At 31.0% G+C, this 25,172-nt stretch overlaps 2 protein-coding genes across 2 annotated transcripts; both read left to right on the top strand.

Annotated features, from left to right (window-relative positions):
• The first annotated feature begins 3,887 nt into the window (after window positions 1-3,887).
• On the top strand, window positions 3,888-9,200 carry LOC141668452 (magnesium transporter MRS2-4-like). The gene is made up of 4 exons (XM_074475344.1): window positions 3,888-4,480; window positions 7,217-7,662; window positions 8,028-8,309; window positions 8,737-9,200. Exons 1-4 carry the CDS (start codon window positions 4,108-4,110, stop codon window positions 9,013-9,015), a joined length of 1,380 nt encoding a protein of 459 aa, XP_074331445.1. The 5' UTR covers window positions 3,888-4,107; the 3' UTR covers window positions 9,016-9,200.
• Window positions 9,201-14,103: 4,903 nt separating this feature from the next.
• On the top strand, window positions 14,104-22,323 carry LOC141663984 (uncharacterized protein At4g06598-like). The gene is made up of 5 exons (XM_074469837.1): window positions 14,104-14,243; window positions 16,550-17,294; window positions 18,110-18,189; window positions 18,272-18,394; window positions 21,618-22,323. The coding sequence occupies exons 2-5, from the start codon at window positions 16,579-16,581 to the stop codon at window positions 21,803-21,805; spliced, it is 1,107 nt and encodes a 368-aa protein (XP_074325938.1). The 5' UTR covers window positions 14,104-14,243; window positions 16,550-16,578; the 3' UTR covers window positions 21,806-22,323.
• Window positions 22,324-25,172: the final 2,849 nt, after the last annotated feature.

Below are 25,172 nucleotides of genomic sequence, written 5' to 3' on the forward strand. Positions count from 1 at the left end.
TATGTTTACAAAAAAAAAACTAAAAATTAACATATATGTTGAATACAGAGTTGACCAAAAAATTTAAATTTTATTTAAATAAACTATATGTACTGGTCTATATTATTACTAAGCACTACTAACTTACAATTAATTTACTCAATTTAAAAAGATAAAAAAATGAATAACTGAAGTCAGAATGACTTGAAATTATAATATACAATAATGTAAAATTTACACCACTGTTAATATAAAAGTTGATTTTAATAAAAAAATGTTAGTTTTTGAAATTCAATGTAAGTATGTATGAAAATATGTTAGTTTTTTATTTACACTACTGTCAACAAATTAAGATTAAGTTGTATGTATGTGTGTGTTAGCATGTAAATTATCGTATGTTACATTTCTTAGTAAATTCTGATGGTTTCAATTATTTATATGCTAAATATCTGATTTATGTACATATTTAATTATTGTTAACATCTAGTGAGTTAATTGATTATTTAAATAACATGCATCTATAATTATTCAAAAATTAAAATTATGTAATAAACGAATTGTGATAATCTATATATGGGACTTACATTATCACTGACAAATAATTCATATCTATTTTTTACGCAATCGAGTATCAATCATGATTGTAACATAAAAATAAATTATATATTATAAAGACTTTTTATTGATATTCATGATTTTTTTTCAAGAATTCGAAGGAAAAATTGTAATTATATCATTATTTAAACCGCTTTTAAATTTCTTTCATTACGACTCTAATATTTCTTCATATAATAATTTAATAACATTGTATAATATTCTCCTAAAATCAAATATTTTTTCAATTCGATAAAGTTTTATAAATATCAGTTGAACTGGATAATTCCTTCAAATTATTGAACAATATATATATATATATATATATTATTTAAATAATATAAAATGCATTGAATCAAATTCTACAATATAGTATAGATATAACTTTTATTTGAATAATTCAAAATATTAAAATAATTCAAAATATTTGTACAATATTATCTTGATCAATGAATATTGCTTATCTAAAAGAATTCTTTTTAAAAGCTAGTTTTTTTAAATGAAAAATGAAAAATAAATCGATTTAATATATCATCGTAGTTTTAACAAATCTCGTGAGATCTCATATCAAATTTCGAATTTTTTAAAATCAGGACAAGTCCCAAAAACAATAATGCACTACTAGTGAAGCTAATAATTTTAATACAAATAATCAATTGACTTGATCCTATAAAGATCTCAAACACATTAATTTATATTAACATAAGATATTAAAAAATTTCACATTATTGGTAAGATATTCTAGCCGAGTTTTTAATTTAAATTTACTAAATGTAGAATGTGACGATATTTTTTGAGTTTTTTTTAATAATGGATCAAGTTCTGATTTCAAATTCGAAATAAACTAAAATGAATTGACTCATTATAATTCGAACTTATCTAAATATGTAATACCAATATAGATTATTTACATATAAGCGATTCTATTTTCATATTTTCTTTAAAAATTATATATGTACATTTTAATTGTTTTTTATAATAAAAAATATGTTAAAAATATATGAGATATATTTTCAAACTAAAAAAATGATTAATAAATAAAATAATAACCCATTTATGTATTATGCCTAACTTTATATATAAAATTCAATTCTTTAAAATCAACTCTACAAATATTCAAGTAACTATATTTTTTTTGCGGAATTCAAGTAACTTTTTTTAAAGTTAAATAAATATTCATTTAGCACACTTACATATTATGTGTATGATAAAAAACACATATGACAATATGATGTGGTGGTATGAGGTTGTATAGGTGAATGAAATATCTGAAGTTCGATTCTCTCAAACCACAGGTTTTATACCAAGTACTCGGATTACTCGGGTAGTACTCGGAATAAGTACTAAGATTAAAAATCTGATGTGTTAAATATTTCTTTTTTAAAAAAAAATAATTATTAGTATATATATCATAAAGTAAATTACATAATATTTTAAAACCGAAATCAACAGGAAAAATACATATTACTCTCAATTTTATCAATATATATTTCCTAAATAATAAAAAGATAATTATTATTTAGTTCATATATCATGCTTGAAACCCGAGACTAGATAAACTTAAGACTCAAAATCGTCGTCAATTTTGTACACAATAAGTAACAAATAGACAATAGGTTGAGATAAACAAGTGAATTTTCAAAGGTTTTTAATTAAATAATTAGGATATTATGTTATTTCAATTTTTTATTTTGTTTTCATTTTTTTGGAATTTTAAATATCAAATCCGAGTTGGACCGCGTTTGAGGCAAGTTATGCCGAATTTGATCCGATTTAAACCCAAAACCGGGTAATTACTCGAGTAATAAAAAATCAGTACGTAAATGAGTCCGAGTACTCGCCCGAGTTATCGTCCGAGTCGGCTGATTTTTAGAATACTGCATATACATCATAGATCAGGACAATGATATATCGTCTTGACAATTTTTTTAGGAAATATAGCATTTAACTTAAATGCCTAACTGTTAAAATGATACTTTCCGGAATAGACAATCAAGAATTCAATGAAATAAGGGTGTTGTACAATTTTATTAGGTAACGTTTCAAACATCACATATTGAAACTAAAACACTTTTTAGAACACTAAAATGCAATTTAAAGGGGTATTTTTGAGAAATGCAAAATCGTTGTAGAATCTCTTCTCTCCACAAATTTTTTGATTCTAAAAGAAGACTACAAACACCTGTTTAATAGTGTTTACACAAAGTTATATTCGTATTATACAAGAAATGCGTCCCGAACATACATATTTATACAACATAAATTTAAATTGAGTTTATATTAATAACCACACATACAATTCATATATATTACGTGGGTCCATTCACGTGCTATGGTATCTATCCTTACACTCATAACACATTTCTATTAAATAATTATTATTTTAAAATTTAAAAGTTTTATGATTACATTTCAATCCGTTAATATCATTGCATTTATGTCTAGAACTAAAACCGAACACGCTCTGTGGTTTTAGAGTGCCATAAATGAAAATAATTTTGACCTTTTATATTTATTTGACTAGAGGTACCAAAATAACTCCCAAAATAGTTCCTAAAAAACACATGACATGTAATTCGTTGACTCATAATAATACACTTGGGGTCCTTTATATTTATGTGAAAACAACCAATCACAAACTCACACCACATGTTTTGGGAAATTTTTGGGGAAAAAAATTTGGGACATCTAGAATTACTCTATTTATTTTGTTTTATTATTTGAAAATTTTTCTTATGAAATAATGAGAAACCTTATATCAAGTACAAATTGAAATTTTTGATCCTAGGTGCTACAAGTTCTACAATACTCACATAATTTCGTTGCGAAATTTTGTAATATATGCTAACGAATGCGCATACAAGATATAGAATTATGACAAACATTACAAAGTTTTATCATTACTTGACTAGCGAGTGTATATATATCAATTTTTATTTTATTTCACACGTGAACGTACTAGACAATTAGTTATATATATATTAATTTATATTTTTTTATATAAACACGTATCAATTACATAATACATACAAGAACATGGTTTGTCATGTTTATATTAATCGACCTTGATTATTAATCAATTTATATTAGGTATTCTTATAATCAAAAAATATAATTACTTGTTGCACCAGAAAATAACATGTGTCTTTCACGGTTATTATTGTAGTATATAATAATCTACAAACATTATTATTTCAAAAGAATAAACAAAAAAATAACAATCCATGAACATTATTGATGCACAATTAGGGCAATAAAATTGAAATAATTAAAACCAAGATCACATAAGAAGCAAAATGACCCACCCTGTTAAGACCCGAATATAAACAGCACAAAACAGAACAAAACAACAAAACCCAAAGCAAAACGCGAACACACCTCTCTCCTTCTTCAATTTCGTTGTTGTTATATGGAAGAACAACAACAATCCGAAGGCGAAGAAGAAGACGACGTCGCATCATCACTCCCTCCTCCCCCAATTCAATTTAACTATTAAATTGTGAATTGGGAGAGGGGAAAAAATAAACAAACACAATGAAAAAACCGAGTGTTTCTTCGTCTATTCGACGGATGATTATCCGTCGAAAGACGAAGAAACAACAACCTGATAGGACTCCCTTAATTGCGGAATTAACGGAGTCCAATCAGGTAACTATTACTAATAGTAATAGTAATAGTAATAGTATTAATAATAATACGCTGGCGGAGATGGTTGTTGCCGGTGCGAGTGGGGCTAAGAGTAAGAAGAAAGGGAGTGGATCGAGGCTGTGGATGCGGATGGATAAGATAGGGCGATCGGAGGTTATTGAGTGTGATAAGAGCACGATTATTAAGCGTGTAGGTGTTCCTACTAGAGATTTGCGAGTTTTGCTTGGTCCTGTGTTCTCTCATTCCTCGAATATTCTCGGTAATTGAACGAAAATCTCGGTTTATGTTTTGTGGTTTATATGCGTTGTTTATGCTTATATGTGTGTTTTGGTGTAGAGAATTGTATGGAAATGTATTTAATTATGGGGTCTGATTTTAGTGTGGTTGAGTTAGTTAAGTATGAATGTATGATTGTAGTAGTATAGCTGGAATTATGTTATTGAGGTTTGTGCGCCTTCAAGTGGATGTTAGTGTCGAGGTTTTATAAGAAACGTTTTCGTTTATATGTTTTTTAATTGGTTTTATAAGAAATGTTTTTGTTTATATGTTTATGTGGATGTTAGGTGTTTTCTAATATTAGTTTATGGTTTATTATATAAATTGCGGTATCAGATTACAAGTACATGTATATATGTATTTCGTTTACATTCTCGTGAATAGACTTATAGACAGGTACCATTTGCGGCATGAATAGTATATTCATTTAATTACTGAACGTTTTAACGGTCAAACACCTAGTTAAACTTGGCTAGCGTGTGTATGATAAGGAAAAGTGTTTTGGTAACTGAAAGCATTTGTTTATTTGTGCTTATAGTGTTTAGTGGCAGTTCGATAAAGAAAAATGGATAGTTGAGGACTGTCATTCGATGTGAAACAGTGATTAGGTAGTAATGTGGGAGTAACTATACAATCATGAGTTCGCTTGTTATGCTGCTTGGTCCTATGATTCATCTTAGTAAATAAATTTAGTGCAGGTGTAGCCACATATATCAAGTTTTACTGTAGATAAATGTGAGTAGAATTTGAAATTTTAGATTTGACCTACCAATTTTCATGTATCTTATAATTCTGGTATTCTGACGTTTATGCTCATAAGAGTCCTTAAGATGCGTTTAATTTAGCAAATGAGGGGAAGGATAACAAGTGCAATTAATGTAGAACGTTTAGTCCCACTACTTAAAGCCTGCAGAAGAATTATTATTTCTGTTCAGTGCGGACTGTAGGAGATGATAGACTTACTGGTTGTCACGATTCAGGTAAGAATGCAAAAGCTGTTAACATATTTAGCACAAACAAAAATGTAAGATCATGATTTACATGTGAACTGGACAGATTTTAAATTGTTCAGTGTATTAAATAGGAGGGGAAAAAATAAAAAGTTTTGCTGGTGTCACTTTTAAACACAAAACATTAAAATCCGATAAGCAATGAACGAGAACTACAAAAGATTAACTACTAAGATGGTAGAAAAACAGACTCCTTAGATATGATTATATCGCAAATATTACTGAGTACTCACTGCATAACTTTGAACTCAAAGGGTATCTTAGAGAGATTTAGAAAAAGGTACTCTAAAAACTGTGTTATGTTCACAAGATCAAAGCTTAATAATGTGCAACGACATTTTACAAACATTTCACAAACTGATTTGCAAATATCTACATTCTTTATGATCTTAGTGTCACAATCTAGCTAGTCTGTTTTTTTCCTAAAATGTAGCAAGCCCATTTGAGGCTGTTTCGATTTTGAAGTCTGCTTCAAAGAGACTTTCTGTTTTTGAAGGTTGTCCCCGGCGCAATGTGTGTGTGTGTCTATTTGCTACTCATTCAGTCACATGTTTGAACTCCTTTAAACAGCCTCTTTTATACTTTTTGAGGAAGATCGTTCTTGGTGCAATATATAAGCGTCTAGTTGTTATTCCTTTGGCCACATGGTTGAACACTACAAAAAACTTATTTTTCTGAAATTAAGTGTAAAGCTGTCTATTTCTAAAGCAACTAGGCACTACTTTTTTTTTTGATAATCATGTTCACCAGCCTTCCTGTGAGTGTGAGGTTTAAATAAACTGTCGTTGTCAATAAACGCCCTAATACATCTGTAGCACCTTCATGCTTTCTATTGTGTTCCAGTTTATCAAGTTCAGAAATCAGATCTATAATAAATGATAATCTAGTTATAATTGCAATTGTATTATAATGTGGTTACGTTAGTAAAGTATGATCGTGGTTTAGCTGGAAAGATGTTACTTCTTGAGGTTTGTGCGCCTCAGAGTGAAACAACGAAAAGACAAAGCTAGTTATTGCTATCAATTTCAAGTATATAATGGAGTTCAGATGTTAGGTGTGCAAAATTCAATATATAAATTTATAAATAAAAATGACATCTAGTCTGGTCCAAACTTTCTGAAATGGATTTAAGGGGGAATAAGCCTCTGGGATCAGTGTAGTTTGGCAAATCTTAAAAATGCTAGTTGAATATCTACAACTATGTTTATATGTGTGGAATCCGTGAATAAAACATAAAAAAAATTAGGACGTTTATTTTGGGACGAAGGGAGTATCATTTTAGGACTAAATATGTGCTACCAGAACTTATCCGCCATTTTGTATCACAGAGTTTGCTCCAGTAGAGATGAAAATTTGACCTGTAACTTCTTTCCTACTGATGTGGATTGCTCAAAGTACTCCAATATAAGAAAGCTCAGATTGTTAAATTTTTGGGCATGGGATCATACTTTTTTTTTGTATGGTCAATTTCAGAATTCTAAATATTCACACACCCATGCCTCCACTGAGGCTCAAACCCGTGACCTCTTATTGCCAAGAATAGAGGAGTATCTGCTAGGCCAACCTTGCATCTTTGTGTGTGTTTGACCTTTATAATTATATTTTTTTTATTTGATTGTATTTGCAGTTTGGTTCTTGTGGTAAACAACAAATGTTCTTTTGTGTGTGTGATTGTGTTCTCACAGCTAATTAGACTTCCCTCTTGCCAGCTAGGGAGAAAGCAATAATTGTCAATTTGGAGTTCATAAAAGCAATTGTTACTGCTGAAGAAATTTTGTTGCTTGATCCTCTTCGCAAAGAGGTGGTTCCATTTGTGGATCAGCTAAGACTTCAATTTTCTCAGAGAAGTTCTCGTAGGTTGGATGGAGTAGGTCAGCTGGCTATACATGATACCGAACACCTGACACCGCCTGGACAGTGGTTACCTGTTTCTGAAGCTGTTGAAGGTTTTCAGGCCGAGCTTCCCTTTGAGTTCCAAATTTTGGAAATTGCACTAGAGTTAGTGTGTACATCCTTGGAATCTAGTGTGGTAGATCTTGAGAGAGTTGCTTATCCAGTGTTAGATGAATTGGCGAGGAACGTCAGTACTAAAAATCTTGAGCATGTGAGGAGTTTGAAAAGCAACCTTACTCGTCTTCTTGCACGTGTACAGAAGGTACTCTTCCTTCTCTTTTTTAGCTTTTTTTTGTTCATTCGTTTGATATTTGTCTGAACTTCAAGTAATCCTTTAATACATACAAATATAGAAACAAAACAGGAAATTGAGAGGACACAATATTCAACGAATTGATTAGCATCAGTTTGATACTGCAAGGAGTCAAAATAAAACCTTAAACAAAGTCAATTTTTTTGTATAAGCTTTTTGCATTTACTGATTCCTAAATTTTTGCTATCTGAAGATGCAATTTCACATGGGTTAAAATGCTGGAACAAGTTTTGTGTATAAAATGTGTCATACATATTTGACAATATAGTATAGATAGATATACTAATGTACAGACTTCTTAAATTTGATTGTAGGTGAGGGATGAAATTGAACATCTTTTAGATGACAACGAAGATATGGCTCAACTGTACTTAACAAGGAAACTGGTGCAACTTCAGCAATCTGAGGCTTTAATAGGATCCATGGCTTCAAATAACATTATAGCTAGTGCATCTAATCTTCGGAGACTTAGTTCTGTGAGGAGTGGGAGCTTAGTCACTAGCAACTATTCCAATGATAATGATGTTGAGGATCTCGAGATGTTGTTGGAGGCATATTTCATGCAATTAGATGGCACGCGTAACAAGATATTATCTGTAAGTTGATCATGCCTCTTCCCCTTCAGACTAATGAGACTGTGATGACGCATATCAAATATCATATATTCACAGTTTTTGTTTGGTGTTGGTGGTGGTTGCTAGTGATGATAGAATCATGTATACTTTAGTTTTATATAAAATATAAAATTTAAGCATACATCCTTTGTTGTTTATCGGCAAAACCTAAATATTATGATTGTAAATACCAATGCAGTGGTTAGGGAACAAAGGCAAGTTATACTAGTAATAGCATTAATTGCGATTGAAGACAACCACTGCACTCACCCCTCTCCTCTAGATGTATCCAAGTATCTTGATTTGCTAAGAGCTCAAGAGACAGTATTATATGTGATTAACACCATGACTCTGTCACAATATTTATTCGGGCTACCGTCCTTATCATTTACAGTATGAAAAATTGCAGGTTCGCGAGTACATTGACGACACAGAGGACTACGTAAACATCCAGCTTGACAATCAGCGAAACGAACTTATTCAACTACAGCTGACATTAACAATTGCATCGTTTGCCATAGCTGTGGAAACTCTAGTAGCTGGGATGTTTGGAATGAACATTAATTGTCAATTATATGACATGCATGGGATTTTCGGCACATTCGTTGGAGTTTTGACCGCTGTCTGTGTTTTGATTTTCTTCATCATTCTTGGATATGCTAGATGGAAGAAGTTACTCGGGTCTTAAATCTTAAGCTCCTTAATATATCCAATATACCTTTGTCATTACATCGAACTGCAAATATATACCATAGTCTGTAGCCCACTAAAGTTTCTTTGCTTCAGAAGTGCTATAGTTCATTAAATGTCCATCAATACATATTAGAATTGGTCCTTTTTCCATGATATATATTGGAGTGAGAGGTTATATTTTGTTGTGTGCTTTCGCTTTATGTGGCTTGGAATTAATTTGAACCATCAAGCTGGAGTTTGGGGCCTGTGTTGAGGTTACTTTATAATTTGGTACTTAATTGACAATGTTTGAAGAATAATCCCAAGTCAACAGGTCAGCAACTACTCAATGCAACGCGACTTGGGTCCTAAACAATCTAACTTTTTTGTGCACCGAACAGTTCAGCAAAAATAATTGCTTCAGGAAAAACAAAGAAACACAAAATATATGTTGTGTAAAGAAGTCAAGTACTTGGGAAAATAACTGCTACTTGCATACTACTACAAAGACATGCATAATATCACTGACATCAGTGTCTGTCAAGTATTATAATTAGTAGCATAATAATCCGTGCGAGGCATGGGTCATTTCGCACGGGTCATTTTCTAGAGTTTTTTTATATATTATACAATTATAATGTTTGTAGAGCAACTCCAACAATATCCCTATACAGATTCTTGAGTCAAATTTTGAAGAAATGGATATAAAATTTCTCTCCAACAAACTTCATGTCCCCCTCTATAACATTAGTAGCTTCGAATGCTTCCTCATTTTTAGGAGTGAATATCCCCTCAACTATTATTATATTACTATTATTTTATATTTAATGAATGAATATAAAAATGGTAGTAATTGTACGTTTAAAATGAAAAGATTAAACTTAATCTGTAGAATGACGTTATTATGTTTACAAATAAAAAACTACAAATTAACATATATGTTGAATACAGAGTTTTCGTAAAGCAGAAACATAGACACACTCCTATGAACGTGAAAAATATACCGGATTAGTCAACTTGACTGACCAAAATCTTGAATTTTATTTAAATAAACTATATGTACTGCTCTATATTATTACTGAGTTCACCACTAATTTACAATTAACTTACTTAATTTAAAAAGATAAAAAATACATAACTGAAGTGAGAATAACTTGCAATCATAATATACAATAATGTAAAATTTACATTATTGTTAATATTAAAGTTGATTTTAATGAAAAATATTAGTTTTTGAAATTCAACGGATGTATGTATGGGAAAATGTTAGTTTTTTATTCACACCACTGTTAATAAAGTAAGATTAAGTTATCTGTATGTGTGTGTTAGCATTTAAATTATTGTATGTTATATCTCTTAGTAAATTATGATGGTTTCAAATATTTATATGCTAAATATCTGATTTATGTTCATGTATAATCATTATTAACATCTAGCGAGATAATTGATTACTTAAATAACATGCATTTATAATTATTCAAAAATTAAAATTATGTAATAAATAAATTGCTATAATTTATATAAGGTATTCACATTATCACTGACAAACAATCCATATTTATTTTTTACGCAACCGGGTATCAATCATGGTTGTAACATAAAAATGAATTATATGTTTTTAAAATTTATTATTGATATTCATGATTTTTTTCAAGAATTCGAAAGAAAAATTGTATTTATATCGTTATTTAAACCGTTTTTAAGTTTTTTTCATTACGACTCTAATATTTCTTCATATATTAATTTGATAACATTTTATATTATTCTTCTAAAATTAAAAAATTTCAGTTCGATAAAGTTTTATAAATATCAGTTGAACTGGTTAATTCCTTCAAATTATTGAACAATATATGTTTTTTTCCTTAAATAATATAAAATGTATTGAATCAAATGCTACAATATAGTATAGATATAACTTTTATTTGGATAATTCAAAATTTTAAAATAATTCAAAATATTTGTACAATATTATCTTGATCAATGAATATTGTTGATCTAAAAGAATTCTTTTTAAAAAGTTAGTTTTTTAAAAGTGAAAAATGAAAAATAAATCGATTTAATATAGCATCATAGTTTTAACAAAACTAGTGAGATCTCATTTCAAATTTCAAATATTCTTAAAATTTGGACAAATCCCAAAAATAATAATGTGTTATCAGTGAAGTTAGTAATTTTAATATAAATAATCAAGTGTCTTGATTCTATAAAGACCTCAAACACATTAATTTATATTAACGTAAGATATTAAAAAAATCACATTATTGGTAAAATATTATCGCTGAGCTTGTAATTTAAATAAACTAAACGCAAAATGTGACGATGTTTTTCGGCCGGGTCATGTAGTCAAATTTCGAGTATTTTTTAATAATGGGCCAAGTTATAAAATGCATTGACTCATTATAATTCGAACTTATCTAAATATGTAATACCAATATAGATTATTTATATATAAGCGATTCTATTTTCAATATTTTTTAAAAATAATATATGCACATTTTAATTACTTTTTATAATAAAAAATATGTTAAAAATATATGAGATATATTTTCAAACTAAAAAATGATTAATAAATAAGATGATAATTCATTTATGTACTATGCCTAATTTTATATCTGGATTCAATTCTTTAAAATTAACTTTACAAATATTCAACAAATGATCCTTTTTTTTGCGGAATTCAAGTAAGTATCTTTAAAGTTAAATAAAATATTCATTTAGTACACTTACATATTATGTTTATGATAAAAAGTACATGTGACAATATGGTGTAGTGGTAAGAACCTGTATAATTGAATGAAATAACTTGAGTTCGATTCCCACAAACCACATCTTTTATATAGATATTAAAAACATTGGTAATTTAGTCTTTGTGGGGGTGTAATTCGAAATGAGCCGACTTGAACTCAACTCGATTAAATGGTCTCGACTCAAACTTGAACACATTTTGGTCTCGATAAAAAATTTTAGTCGAGTTTTTTAAACTCGATTCGATAAACTAGAACTCGACTATTTTTTAAATTTTTTTTGAATTAGACTCGATAAACTCGAACTCGATTACTTTTTATCTGTTTTTAAAAAATTATTAGTTTATGTCTCCCAATTATCTAGTAAAATTAGTTTTATAAATTAGTTTTCTAATTTTTCTAATATTATATTTTTATTATATTTAGTAGAAGTTTAAAATAAAATTATTCAATATTTTTATTTATCCGAACTCTTACTATTAACTTTCATAAGTAAATTTTAATTTCTTCACATAACAATTGAACTTCTCAAATGATTATTTTGTAGTTAACCATCAAATTGCATTAACTCAATTACGTTAATTATATATAAGATGTAATATTTACATAATAATATTTATACGTAATGACCAATAACTTGAATGAAAGATACATACTTAAATTCAAATTTATATTATAAATTACAATGAAAATATATTTTTTAATAAATAAGACCTTCATACTGATATATATTAAATATTATTAGTATTATTGAAATGTGATATCTCAATTTTACTTTGATTAATCTTTTGACCAGTCGATACATCAATAACTCTGTTAAGTTAAGTTACTGTTGTAAATATAATTTATAAGTCCTAATCTTATCTGCACTTACCGACAAAATATCCTGTTATATATAATTGAGAAAAACGCCCCTACGTACATACTTATTGGAGTTACACGAGTATCCAATGTATTTTTAGCGGTAGATTTCTAAATTTATCGTAAAAGCTCGAAAACTCGATAAAACTCACTAACGGCCCGAACTTGATTTGTTTAATTTATCGTAAAAATAAAGCAGTAAATTGAATTTTAAAATCCTAATCTATATTGTAAAAATTAATAAAAAAGAGAAATTATAAAAATACTAACTTTTCTAATTTTTTTTGCGATTTTAATATGTTCTGATTATTTTGCAAAAATACGGTATCAACCAAAATAAACAAAAATTAAGCAAATACAACTAGTTGAATCAAATATTTTTGTTTGCATTTTAGGTTGTACGAGATTGGATGTAGTTGAAAAAATTAGTCGAAATTTGCATCTAGTTAAATATAGTTGTCAAAAACCGTATTTTTGCAAAAAAAAATTAAAAAAATAGAATTTTTATAAATAAAAAAATAATTTTACAAATTTTTTAAAACTAATTTTTTATACAAATTTTTTTTTGCATTTGAGTATTTTTCATAAAACCCTAAAAAACAATAAATTCGATTTTTTTGTTAGAACATCTGACAAAAGGCCCACCGGGCCTTAAAAAGCCCGGGCTTTGACCGAGCCGGGCTTTTCGGGCTTTGAATTTGACCGGGCCGGGCCGGGCTTTCCGGAAATTTCAAAGCCCGTTTGGACCCTTGAGGCGGGCCTAACCGGGTTTTTTTTCGGGCCGGATCGGATCGGGCCGGGTTTTTTTCTAATTTAAATCGGAGCTAATATTATTAGAGATTCCGAAGAATACATGTGTTAGCAACTAGATCATCGTAAAAAAGTATTAGTTTACATGGAATATTTTAGGAAAACATTACTTCGTTGAAAACATTTAAGTTCGAAAAAAAATAAACATGTTTATATGATATATTTTATCATTGTTATGATAACAATGATATCATTGTTATGATAATAATGATATCCAAATATTCATGACAATGATATCCAAATAGTGTACTTATTATATATTCTTTCATTATTTATGCAACGAAGTATATAAATAATATTATTAATCACAAATATGTAAATATATATGTGTTTAAAGTATTATTTATATGTATAGTAAATGTGAATTTATAAATATATAAGAAAATATATTAAAATAATCAGATTATAACTGGGTTTTTTTGGGTATTTAATCGGGCCGGGCCGGGCCGAAGTCCGGGCTTTTAACCGGGCCGGGCCGGGCTTTGCCTAAAAATATAGGGTCCGTCGAGCCCCGAAGCCCGGGCCGGGACCGGGCCGGGATTTGACCGGACAGGCCTTGACCGGGTTTTGACCGGATCGGGCCGGGCCGGGCCAGATTTTCGGCCCGCGCTTTTTTGCATCTGTAGAACATCATAATAAATGAAGGTATAGTTACCATAATTATGTTCTACAATAACAATCAAAAGAGATATAAAAGGGCATGAAAACATCTCATTCTAAGCTGGAGACAGGGAGAGAGAGAGAGAGTAAGAGAGCGAAAGCAGGTAAAGAAACAGAACCCTAGAAGAAGATATCAAAGATCCAAACTCTAAATCATTATATTTACAAGGTCAGCTTATATCTATCTATTTATTTATTTAATTTTAATTTAATTAAATCTGCTTCTCTCTTTCTTGATTGCCTTATACTCTTACTTCAATATGTTTACTGTATCTCTATGTAATTTCTTAATTTTTTTGTTGTTTTTTCTATAAAATGTTGAAAGTAATGCAATGTCGAAAGTGTTTGCTTTAGATGATCATTATTATGAACTAAGTAGAAGATTATTTATCGAAAGTGAAAACAATTGAATTGAAGAAAGAATACGAGTACGAAAGAGAATAGAATGTGGAGAGACGAGAGTGTTTTATTGTGGATGATGGTTAGTGATTCAGGGCAAAGGTAGAAGATTTCGTGAATACGAGTAAAATGTACGGTAGGAAATGATTAACCATCGTAATTATTGTAAGATTATTATAATGTTTGTTTTACACGGTTAAAACAATTAAAATTAGTTGGCAAGTTTTTTAATTTTGTTGTTAGTGATTTATTTAGTTGTTGAAGGTTGAAGCTGTTTCTGTTTCCTCAAAATATGAATAACATTCCTTATTTACTGTACGGAATGATACTAGATTTAGATTATCATTATATAGGTTACCAATAATTATTTTGATAATTGTTGCATATTCGTTGTAGCCTTGTAGGTAACCTATTTAACTTTTCACTCTCTTTGGTGTTATAAATCTTATGAAAATTCTTAATTTGTTATAATATTTTACCCTCACATGCAGTTGTTGGTACAATTGAATTCGCTGCAATAGTTTTATCGTATCTTTTAGACCCAGCAATCATAACAACACGATCCGAAAACAATACGAAAATTTCATGTTGACCTTTTAGGTACACAAATTACTACCTAATACTTACTATGACGCGATCTACTTGTCTTAAGTAAATGGGTGTCCATATTTTAAGTCCAAATACGTTAAAAGTAGAATGGTATTTTATTTATTATTACCGTGTGTGTGGATAGTATGCTATCATAATGCTGCTACAGTTATATTATAAGAAATGTCCTATTCCAGTATTTAACCGAAACAAACTATGAATGTTGGTAGATACCTTCTCTAGTAAAACTATTAAAAAACTTAGCGCACTTACAATCTTTTTAATTGTTAAAAAAGACAAACTCTTCTTACCAAATAATATATGAAATATATCCTTTTGTACAATATGGAACAATCAAAAGGGATATAAAAGGGGTAAGAAAACATCAATCTTGGGTTGGGCGAATGAGAGAGTGTTTTAGAGAGACAAAGCAGGTGAAGAAACCAACCCCTTGAAGATAGAAAATAAGCCATTGAATTCAAAGATCCAAGCCTTAAATCATTATTTTGTAAGGCCAGCTTAGGTCTTTTTTTTTTTTAATTGAATCTGCTTCACTTTTTTTTGATTGCTTTGTACTCTTACTTCAATTGCATACAATATTTCTCTCTCTATATATGTTTGTCTATAATTGTATGTTTGTACATTTAATTTTATTATTTAAGAAAATATGTGTATGGTGAGCGAATACGACGTCGAAAGTGTTTTGTTTTTGATGATCATTATTGATTTTGAACTAATTCGACAAATTAGGTATAAATAATTGAACTAAAGAAAAAATGTGAGTATGGAAGTGAATAGACTGTCGAAAGTGTTATCTTGTGTATGGTGATTAGTGATTTGGGACAAAGGTAGAAGATTTGGTAAATTAGGAGTAAAATGATTGATTGATTCATCTTCCCGATTACTCGAGGATTTAGGGCTTATCTAAACTTCTTAATATCTTTTCTGTCGCTGTTGGTAGTTCTTTGGTTCTTGGTTTTTATCCTCAGATGCAATTACGGCGGGTTATATCTGTTCTCCGGTATCACTTGCATTCACTGCAAAAGTTTTATTGCATGTTCTATCATATATATTCTACTGAAGATGTATATTTATATTTCTGTAATGTAATTAAAGCTATTCCATTGATGTATTTGGTCTGTACGGATCAAAAGAAAATGTGGAATCCTTTCTTAAATTGAATATGTATCTGAAATGACTGCAACTTTCTGATGAATTGTATAATAATTCTTTGTGAACACTGTATCCACAGGGAGTCGCATGGTCTACCTTTTTTAGAGGTTTATATTTATGTATTAAGTTTTCCCTTTGCTGGTTAATATTGTGATGAATTGTAAGATAAGACATTCCATATCTCTGGATCGCGTTTCGGAACTCTTTTTCTGTTCTTATATTTCTGATGTCCAGTATATATAAATTGGTTTTAACTTTTAAGTACAGTTCATAAATTTGGTTTCATATTGTAACACTACAATCTTTTTTGTATAGTTCACTAGGAACCCTCTCTGTGTGGGCAAATGGCAAATTCAGAAGGGCCATCGAGCTTCAGAAGTATGATGCACAATGGCAAGCATTCTTTACTGCCCCCTAAAAGTCCGTTCCCTAGTATTTCCCCGTCATATGTGGATTATGTCCCTCTTCCTGCTATTGGAGCTAAAGCTTTTCCAAAGCCGAGAGATGTCAGCTCACAACACCAGCGCACTTCTTCTGAAAGTGTTTTGATAGAGGACCAACCTTCTTGGTTGGATGATCTTCTTAGTGAGCCTGCAATGCCTGTTGGTAGAGGTCATCGGCGCTCATCTAGCGACTCTTTTGCATACGTGGATGCAGCTAATGCTGCTAACTTGGACTATGCAGCTCACGATGAGTATAGATCAAGAAGCATCTCGTCCCTTCATTCTTGGAAATCACAAGAGCTTGATTATTGCAAAGATGCACACAATGCTTATGCGAAGCCAAACTCTTTCGGAAAATATAAGAACCGGGCATGGGATTCTCCTTCAAACGTTATGTCACATCCAAGTGGGCTTTTTCATGCCAAGGACAATTTTGTTCCTCGTCATTCAGTATCATCATGTGCTTCTGATGAATCTAATCGGTTTCTAAATAATGCCACTGAAAAGTTGGTTCTAACTGAATCTGGCCTGCATGATACTAAACCTTCTTTAGAGAGAAAGGATTCATCTTATGCTAAAACTTCTGCACCAGAAACTGACACAAAGCGTGCAAAACAGTATGTTTACACCAGTTTTTTTAATTTCTAAATGGAGTTATAGATGATTATTCTATATCTTCGAGTAGGCTGAAGTATGTAGGTTTAAGCAAGATATAAAACATTGAAGTACTGATTTATTATCTTATCTCCTCGCTGAATTTTAAGTTATTTTAAAGTTATTTTGTACATAATAACTATGGATATATATCAAGCAGGCCCTAAAGGATAACCAGTATTTGCTTATATGTGTCTAAGTTGCTTTTTAGTTCAAAGCATGCTGCAGAGTGTAGGAAGCAGCAGTACTAGTTTAGTTAATTTGTTCAAAGCACTTGTCAAGTAAAGAGTTCAGATTATATGTTTTTCTCTAACGGTTATGATGAGATACAATACAGTTGAAATGCGAAGTGTAAGCATCAACAATATGTATAATGCATGAAATTCTCAATAAAGTAGATATATATATATATATATATATATATATATATATATATATATATATATATATATATATATTGGTGGGAGAAACACGGGCTTTTCCATGTGTGTCTAGATAGTATGCAAATTTATTATGTAGTAACTTCTTATACGATTTTTCTTCTAAATTATAGTTTAATTTGTAGTGCAAGAAAGGCTCCAAGTTACACTCAGATAATAAAATCCCTTCCACGAGGATCTATTAGACATTGATACCAATCAAAACTTTAGATATTCTTCTCATAGGATGACACATCAAACATATTTTAGTTTCTCATTCAAATCTGAACTAGGTTTAAGTTTTATACAATGCAAGATGTTGCTTGAGAAATGTTTGATATGATATCTAATGCTTGCAGGCAATTTGCTCAACGCTCTCGGGTAAGAAAGCTGCAATACATAGCTGAACTGGAAAGGAATGTACAGGCATTGCAGGCAAGTGTAACAAAGACAATGTTATGGTTAGTTATGTTATCAGATAAGAATGTTTTATGACCTCTTTGTCACAAAAACACAGGCAGAAGGCTCTGAAGTATCTGCTGAAATCGAATTTCTTAATCAACAAAATCTTATTCTGAGTATGGAAAACAAAGCTCTGAAGCAGCGCTTGGAAAATCTAACTCAAGAGCAGCTAATTAAGTACTGTGAGTAACTATATCTATCCACATTGTATCTACTTTTGTTGCATAGTACCATGCTCAATTCTTGATCCGGACAAACTTAATTTGGTGCTGAGATGAAATTTCATAGACTTGAAAAGGAGAGAGTTCCATATAGTCACAATTCACAAAGTGAAGACTGAAAGATTGACATGTCTGAAAATGTTGGATTTGTATTATATTGACTATAACTTTGCTGGAGGTATGATATGCAGAAGATTTGATGCACAGCATCACATTATCTTCTATTGTATGAGTATGCAACTATATTGTCAAGCTGAGTCGAATTATAATGATACTATAAAGATTGTCTGGATAATGTTAATTTCTTCATCTCTGGTAACAAGAGGTCAAGGGTTCGAGTCTTAATGGAGACAAGTGCGTTTGTGAGTGATTAAAAATGTTGTAATTGACCTTACCCATAAAGCAAAGGTTATTGACTTAACCATTAACACTAGTCGAAGATAAATACTGAGATGGTGTTAACTCATCATTTGGGGCGGGGTTAACTCATCATTGGTCCAGTCCTTAAATATCCAAATGTATATTATTCGTATTTTGTCCATATGCCATCATCTAATTAATCATCAGATTATACAATGCTTACACTAATATGTGCGTGTCTAGGTCACATATTGGATCAGGATGAAATTAGAACTTGGTTTTTCTTTTTGTGAATCATAGAATGTGTTTTTCTTTTGTATTATACACTGTTTTTTCCTAGATTATATAATACAATTTTAAAGAATTAATTGTGGTTTTGCCTTGCACAATTGTAATTCACTCATAAAATGCTAAAAAATAATAATGCAAATAAAGTTTCTGTATGTAATATATTATGTATTTGATGAAAAAATATTAGATTCTGTAGAATAATATAAATTAGTTATGAAGTCCTAATATTAAGGTCGTTCTAAATTGAACTTACTCTGTATGTGTGTGATAATGTCGTGGAGTTTTATTTATGTATGATATATGTGCTAGTTATATTATGTTTGTTTTTTTTTTATTCTCCACAAAACATTTAATTAGATCAATCCAGGACTTTGATTGGGTTTCATAGGGTGTATTCCAAAATTTTCATGTAATCCCCACCCCCAATGTTCTCACCTGTTAACTTTGATAGCAAGAGAGTAGAAATTTTATCGTACATGTATTTCCTTCTGGTTCAACTGCATTAACAATATTAGCATCATTATTGTCCGAGTGATTTGTCATGGTTGCTAAAAAGCTGTTAATAGTTCAAGAGGCATTAAGGCGTCTCCTGTTGCTCAAGCAAAATGACCTTAAGGTGATGCTGTTGGGTGACGAAGATAGAGGGTTAAAAGAGTAAGAAAACATTGAGGGGGATTAGCGATTAACAGGAAGGGTACACTAGTAGAAATATATTAAGAAAAAGAAAGACAGAGATGAGAGATCTGGAGGTATAAGAAAAAAGATCAATCCAAAGTAAAAAATGTGTATAAAAAAGCGGGGGCGATGTTTAATAAAAATTAAAGGGAAGAAACGAAAGATGAGAGGCCTAATATAGAGATAGTTTACAGCCGTTGGTTTTATTAACTGTCCTATCTATTCTTCTCCTCTTCATATTAAGTGCCCTATCTATTTTTTTTCTGTATAGTGGCGATGGCAGAATTTTTGGTGAGGGTTGTCCAAAAAATGAATTTTGGGATAGGTTTTTACATTCTCGCCCTTGCGAAGTAGCCTTATATACAAGTTTAAACCAACATCCGAACTATAATTCTAATAAAATGATACATATAGACTATTTATGTTAAGAAGTTAAGGTACCCTAATAAAATTAGAAGAGGAATCGACCACCACCATTCTGAAACTTATGTTGAGTCTCATGCCATCTGGTCTATGTCTATGTTTGTAACATATGATACATAAAATCTAGAGATATGAGGTTATGTCAATGCACACCTTAGCTCTCTATATTTACGTCCCTGTATGCACTCCTAGTGTTATTTTCTTACATGTTTTGGAGATTGAAGGTTGTCTCCCTGTGATCTGTAAGTGCTGCCAACTCTTAAAATAGTTCCTTCAGAATAGAGAACTGACTTCACCTTGTCTAGGCACTGCCTTCGCCCAAGGCACACACATTCTAAGCTAGACACATTTAATGCGTATTGGTGTGATGTACTGATTATATTGGTGTCGGTTGAAGAAGGGCAGCTTGATGTAGGACAGGGGTAAACGGAAGGGTTAAAAGAGAGGATAAATATCATATCTCTGCAGAGAATTGGCAAGAAGTAGACTTACCCACTACTTTCTTCCACTACACTCACTTCTTACATTAAATATTGATTGGTCCCACCTCCTTACCCACTTTTTTTTACTTTTTCCTACTAATTTTAAAAATGATAAAATTAGAGAGTACCTGAAATGAGTGGAGATTAAAAATTGAAGTATATAAAAATGAGGAAAATACACGAGAAATGTGGATAGAGAATGAGTGGAGTTATAATAGAGAGATCAAGGAAACACATTAATTTTGCAGGAAAAAATATCTTGAAAATTTATAAAAATCATATTTTAGATTTTTTGAAGCATGCGTTTTATGATTTTATAATTTTTTGTATTATAAAATATACTAACTGATTATTTTTAAATAAATTGTTAATTTTGTAAGGTAGATAACCGAAGGAAATAAATAAAATATGATGATCATCAAAATCGATGGAAAAAGATACAAGTGTAGATGATCACACTTCTCTACATTAATAAATTAGAAGTTAATGTAGTTGAATTAGGCCTTAAAATCGGAGACATAGGACATAGCAACAGGTTAGACAGGGAGATAAACAACACCAAAGAATGGAATACAGCTGGCTATATGAAAATGAGCGGAAACAAAAGCACGAGAAGTGGACACGTGGATAACATTCATGCTGCCACTTGGATAACCTTGTACTCTGCTTTAGTATAATGTAGATTGGATGGAGGGAGTAAATTAATAACCCACTATAAATCAATATTTTTATTGTAGTTTTCTGAAACTATTATTTTGTTTTAAAAAGCAGAAAACAAATATTTTAGTTATGTAGCCAGACACCACCCTAGTTTTATTTACCCCGTGCTGTATGCAGTTGTTTTTTTGGTCAAAACTTTCCATTGTCACTTATTTCGACATATAGTCTATCTATTTCTCAATAAATGTATTTGTCTAGTTAATGACATATATATATGATAATGCCTTTCTCAGTGGAACATGAAGTACTGGAGAGGGAGATCGGAAGGCTGCGAACGTTGTATCAACAGCACCAGCAACCGTCTTTGGGCCATCGGCGTGCTAAAAGTCGGGACCTTGATTCTCAGTTTGCAAGCCTGTCCTTGAAACACAAGGATCAAAGTCCTGGCACTGACGCTATATCTGGTCCATTACACAGCTAATTGACTATATACATAGCTGGTGGATATTGTTTTGCCCCACAACCTTTTGTGCTTCTGATGCCAACCACTGAAATTCCAAGTGTTTTCCCTCGTGTTGGCTCAAGAAGATCTCTTCATTTGTGCTGTTATCATCACCTGTTTTTACCTTTTTTCCCTGATCTATCCTTGTGCTCTGATCATTTTATTATATGGGGTCATTTTCGTAGTTGATTAATTAGTAGATCATATGCACCTGGCCGTCCTGTCTGAAATTGCGGTTCTGGCAGATAGTCGCCGGAGGTGAATCCATGATAGCATCATGTCACTTCAAGATTGTTTGATGGAGTAATTTGTTCTTTTCTTAACCTATTATTTCAAGTAACCCACAGCTTGCTCAAAAAGGCATGTCCTACTTACAAGTTTGCACAGCTGTACTCTTGAAAATTTGCAAGTTACAATTCATATCATCTTTTCAGATTTCCTCCAAAGTGATATTCTCTCTAAATTGATAAAAAATTTAGGTTCCTATTCGGGAATCAGTGTTAAATATGGTGGTTTGCTCCAGTTGGTCATCTTGAATGAATTATGTTGGTTGTGTAATCTGTACAAAAGTAGAAAATATGTGCCAGTTACATGCATTCAGTTTAAACACTAATAAGTAGCATAATATCATGACTAAAATACCAAAAGATAGGATAATAACTGGGTTTGTCTAGTGTGTTAATGGGCTTGCATTAAGCACCAACTTTTATAAATCTGGAGTGTTTTTATTGGTGAAATTGATGTAAATGCAAGGGTCTATCAACATTTATGATGAAAAGATCAATCAAAATTTAACACATCACTTCTTATTGTGTGTCAATAAACAGACCACAGAAAATCCAATAACTTCTTATTGTGTGTCCATGAACAGACCACAGAAAATCCGATAATAATTAGGTAACCGTATACTACAGTTGTGCTTACCTAGTAGCCTCATCTCTAGCCTTGCTAGTGCTCGTTGAGTGAACACCAATTCCTATTATTTAGGAAAACTTTAGAGCCAACTTCAACACCACCAACAACTTGCTTAAATTGCTCAAACGCCTCTTCCTTAGACCATAAACATTAGGTCCAAGAAAATTATTTGGAGAGTAATTTTGTGCTCGTGTAATACTCCATGGCTTAGATGATAAAAGAAAACATGACAAGCTGAGATTTGAAAATGAAGTATCGATCTATGATACTCCCTTCGTCCCACTGGATTTTTTACATACTTTTTCATCATGTTTGACACACATTTTAAGGCTACTATAAAGTATTTAAATTATTTAAGAAAGCATGTCTTACGGGAGCCTTAAAATGCGTGTCGATCCCCCGTCCCCTAATGTAACAAAACCAGTGTGACCGAGGGAGTATTTTGACACTTGAGACTCTTGCAAACTCTGATTCTCCAAATTCTTGTAATCTATGAGACTCTGATGAACTGTTAAATACTATGATAGTTCATATGTGCATGGAGATGCACAAGTTGAAGGGGAGCAACAAAGCACTAATTCATTCAACTCAATCATCAGAAAATGGATCAGAATCTACATCATTAGAATCTAGTCAAAACTCCAACACACTCAAAATCTGATGATTGGAATTATGATAATACTGAAGCCATGGATTCAAGGGGAGCATCAGAAAATAAATACTCTGAATACTCAAAAAAGCATTCATGAAGATGTCGAGCATCGAATTCTAGAAGTCAGTTGATGCTGAGTGAAGTATCTATCACTGTTTCTATCTCAAACATACCATGTTTATGCAATTAACATGTCAAACTCTGACCGGAAATTCCAAACAACAAACTCTGATATTTTCATCACGGTCTAGACAATGAACTCTGATCATACAACCTCTAGCAACACAATCGCTTTCAAGTCAGTTTCTGACTAAACCTGCAATTTCAAATGCAGGCTGATACAGTGATTGAAGGTGGTACAGATGCTTAGAAACTTGTGCATCTGGTGAAGTTCATAGGAAATATTGTTGAACTATCCAAAGCTCCTGTTGAATGATGAAACTGCTGCATGGAAGATGCTGGATTTGTTTATGAAAAGTTCCTGAGAGCTGAGTAAGGAAAATTAATATCTACTCAGCCTATGCAGATGAAGAAAGGGGAAAAAGTTGTTGCGAGGACTAAAGGGTAGGCATAGTGGTGATATCATGACCTACACAAACATGAAAGTTGATTGACCTAAAACTAAAGAAGAAGGTGGAACCAAGTATAATAAAACTTGATGATCAACTTAAGCCGAAGTATTTTTTTTTCTTGGGAGAGCAAGTTGTATCAGATTTTGCAGGCTTTTGGAACATTTTACCATTTTTTGAAAAAGAATGAAACTACCCAATCTGAATTTGAGGGGTATTTATACTAAATAGAAAACCCATTTGAATTTGAGGGGTTTGTTTATAATCAATAAGATACCAGATGCCAAACGAAAAAATTAGAGTATTAATTTGTATTTATTTTATACTATAAATTAGTAATAGATTTAAATATATTTGGTTAAAGATAATATTATCACTAGTACAAATTTGACTTTTAGCATCGGTCAAAAGAGGTTTAAGGCATCGGTTATTGAACGTAATATATGGAGGGGACGCTTAGGTATAGACTTCAGGCGTCGGTTAACCAGGCGACGTTAAAACTCTGTTGATAACGGTTAAATAATCGATGCAAAAGGCCACTTAACCAATGCAAAAGGTGTTTAACAGCGTCGGTCGTCTAGAACTGCCGACACATATAGTCCCGACACTAGCGCCGGTTGTATGAAAATGCCGTCACTATAGTCTTTTAGTACTAGCATCGCTCCTCTTATAACCGAAGCCTAAAACTATTAAATAAAAAAATCCCAATATATTAATATACTTTTAAACCTACTTTACATGTATACAAATTCATCAATAAAATTATAACAAACATTTATCTAAAACACCAAAAAAAAATTATAACACAAATTTAATCATAAATTTGATTAAAACTAATTTAATGGAGTTCATGCTATCTTGTTTACACTCGAAAGAAAAAGTAAATTAAATTTCATGAGTGTTACATTTCAATTTTACAGACTCTTTTGAATCCTATGCAAGAGCAGTTTCACTAATGAATCTGAAACAATGTGCCACATCGCAAACATTACATATTTCAATGCTACGTAATATCAAATTTATCTGCCACAACAATCGGTAATATATATAGATTTTATAAAATCTATCTTATTATCTTAAAGAATTCTACTTTTTTTTGATAGAATGTCCAGGATACTGATACTATTTCCATGTCCTTAGAATATACAAGAGTTAAATGAGAAGATACGAATGTAACAAAAATCAGTATAAAGTTTGCTAAATCGAATAA

Source organism: Apium graveolens, chromosome 6 (genome assembly GCF_009905375.1).
Source record: "Apium graveolens cultivar Ventura chromosome 6, ASM990537v1, whole genome shotgun sequence".
NCBI lineage: Eukaryota > Viridiplantae > Streptophyta > Magnoliopsida > Apiales > Apiaceae > Apium > Apium graveolens.

Coding starts and splice junctions, on each gene's coding strand:
- LOC141668452 (XM_074475344.1), top strand. CDS start 4,108: ATGAAAAAACCGAGTGTTTCTTCGTCTATTCGACGGATGATTATCCGT. Junction 4,481..7,216: donor TCATTCCTCGAATATTCTCG/GTAATTGAACGA, acceptor CCCTCTTGCCAG/CTAGGGAGAAAGCAATAATT. Junction 7,663..8,027: donor TTCTTGCACGTGTACAGAAG/GTACTCTTCCTT, acceptor ATTTGATTGTAG/GTGAGGGATGAAATTGAACA.
- LOC141663984 (XM_074469837.1), top strand. CDS start 16,579: ATGGCAAATTCAGAAGGGCCATCGAGCTTCAGAAGTATGATGCACAAT. Junction 18,190..18,271: donor TGTACAGGCATTGCAGGCAA/GTGTAACAAAGA, acceptor AAACACAGGCAG/AAGGCTCTGAAGTATCTGCT. Junction 18,395..21,617: donor AGAGCAGCTAATTAAGTACT/GTGAGTAACTAT, acceptor TGCCTTTCTCAG/TGGAACATGAAGTACTGGAG.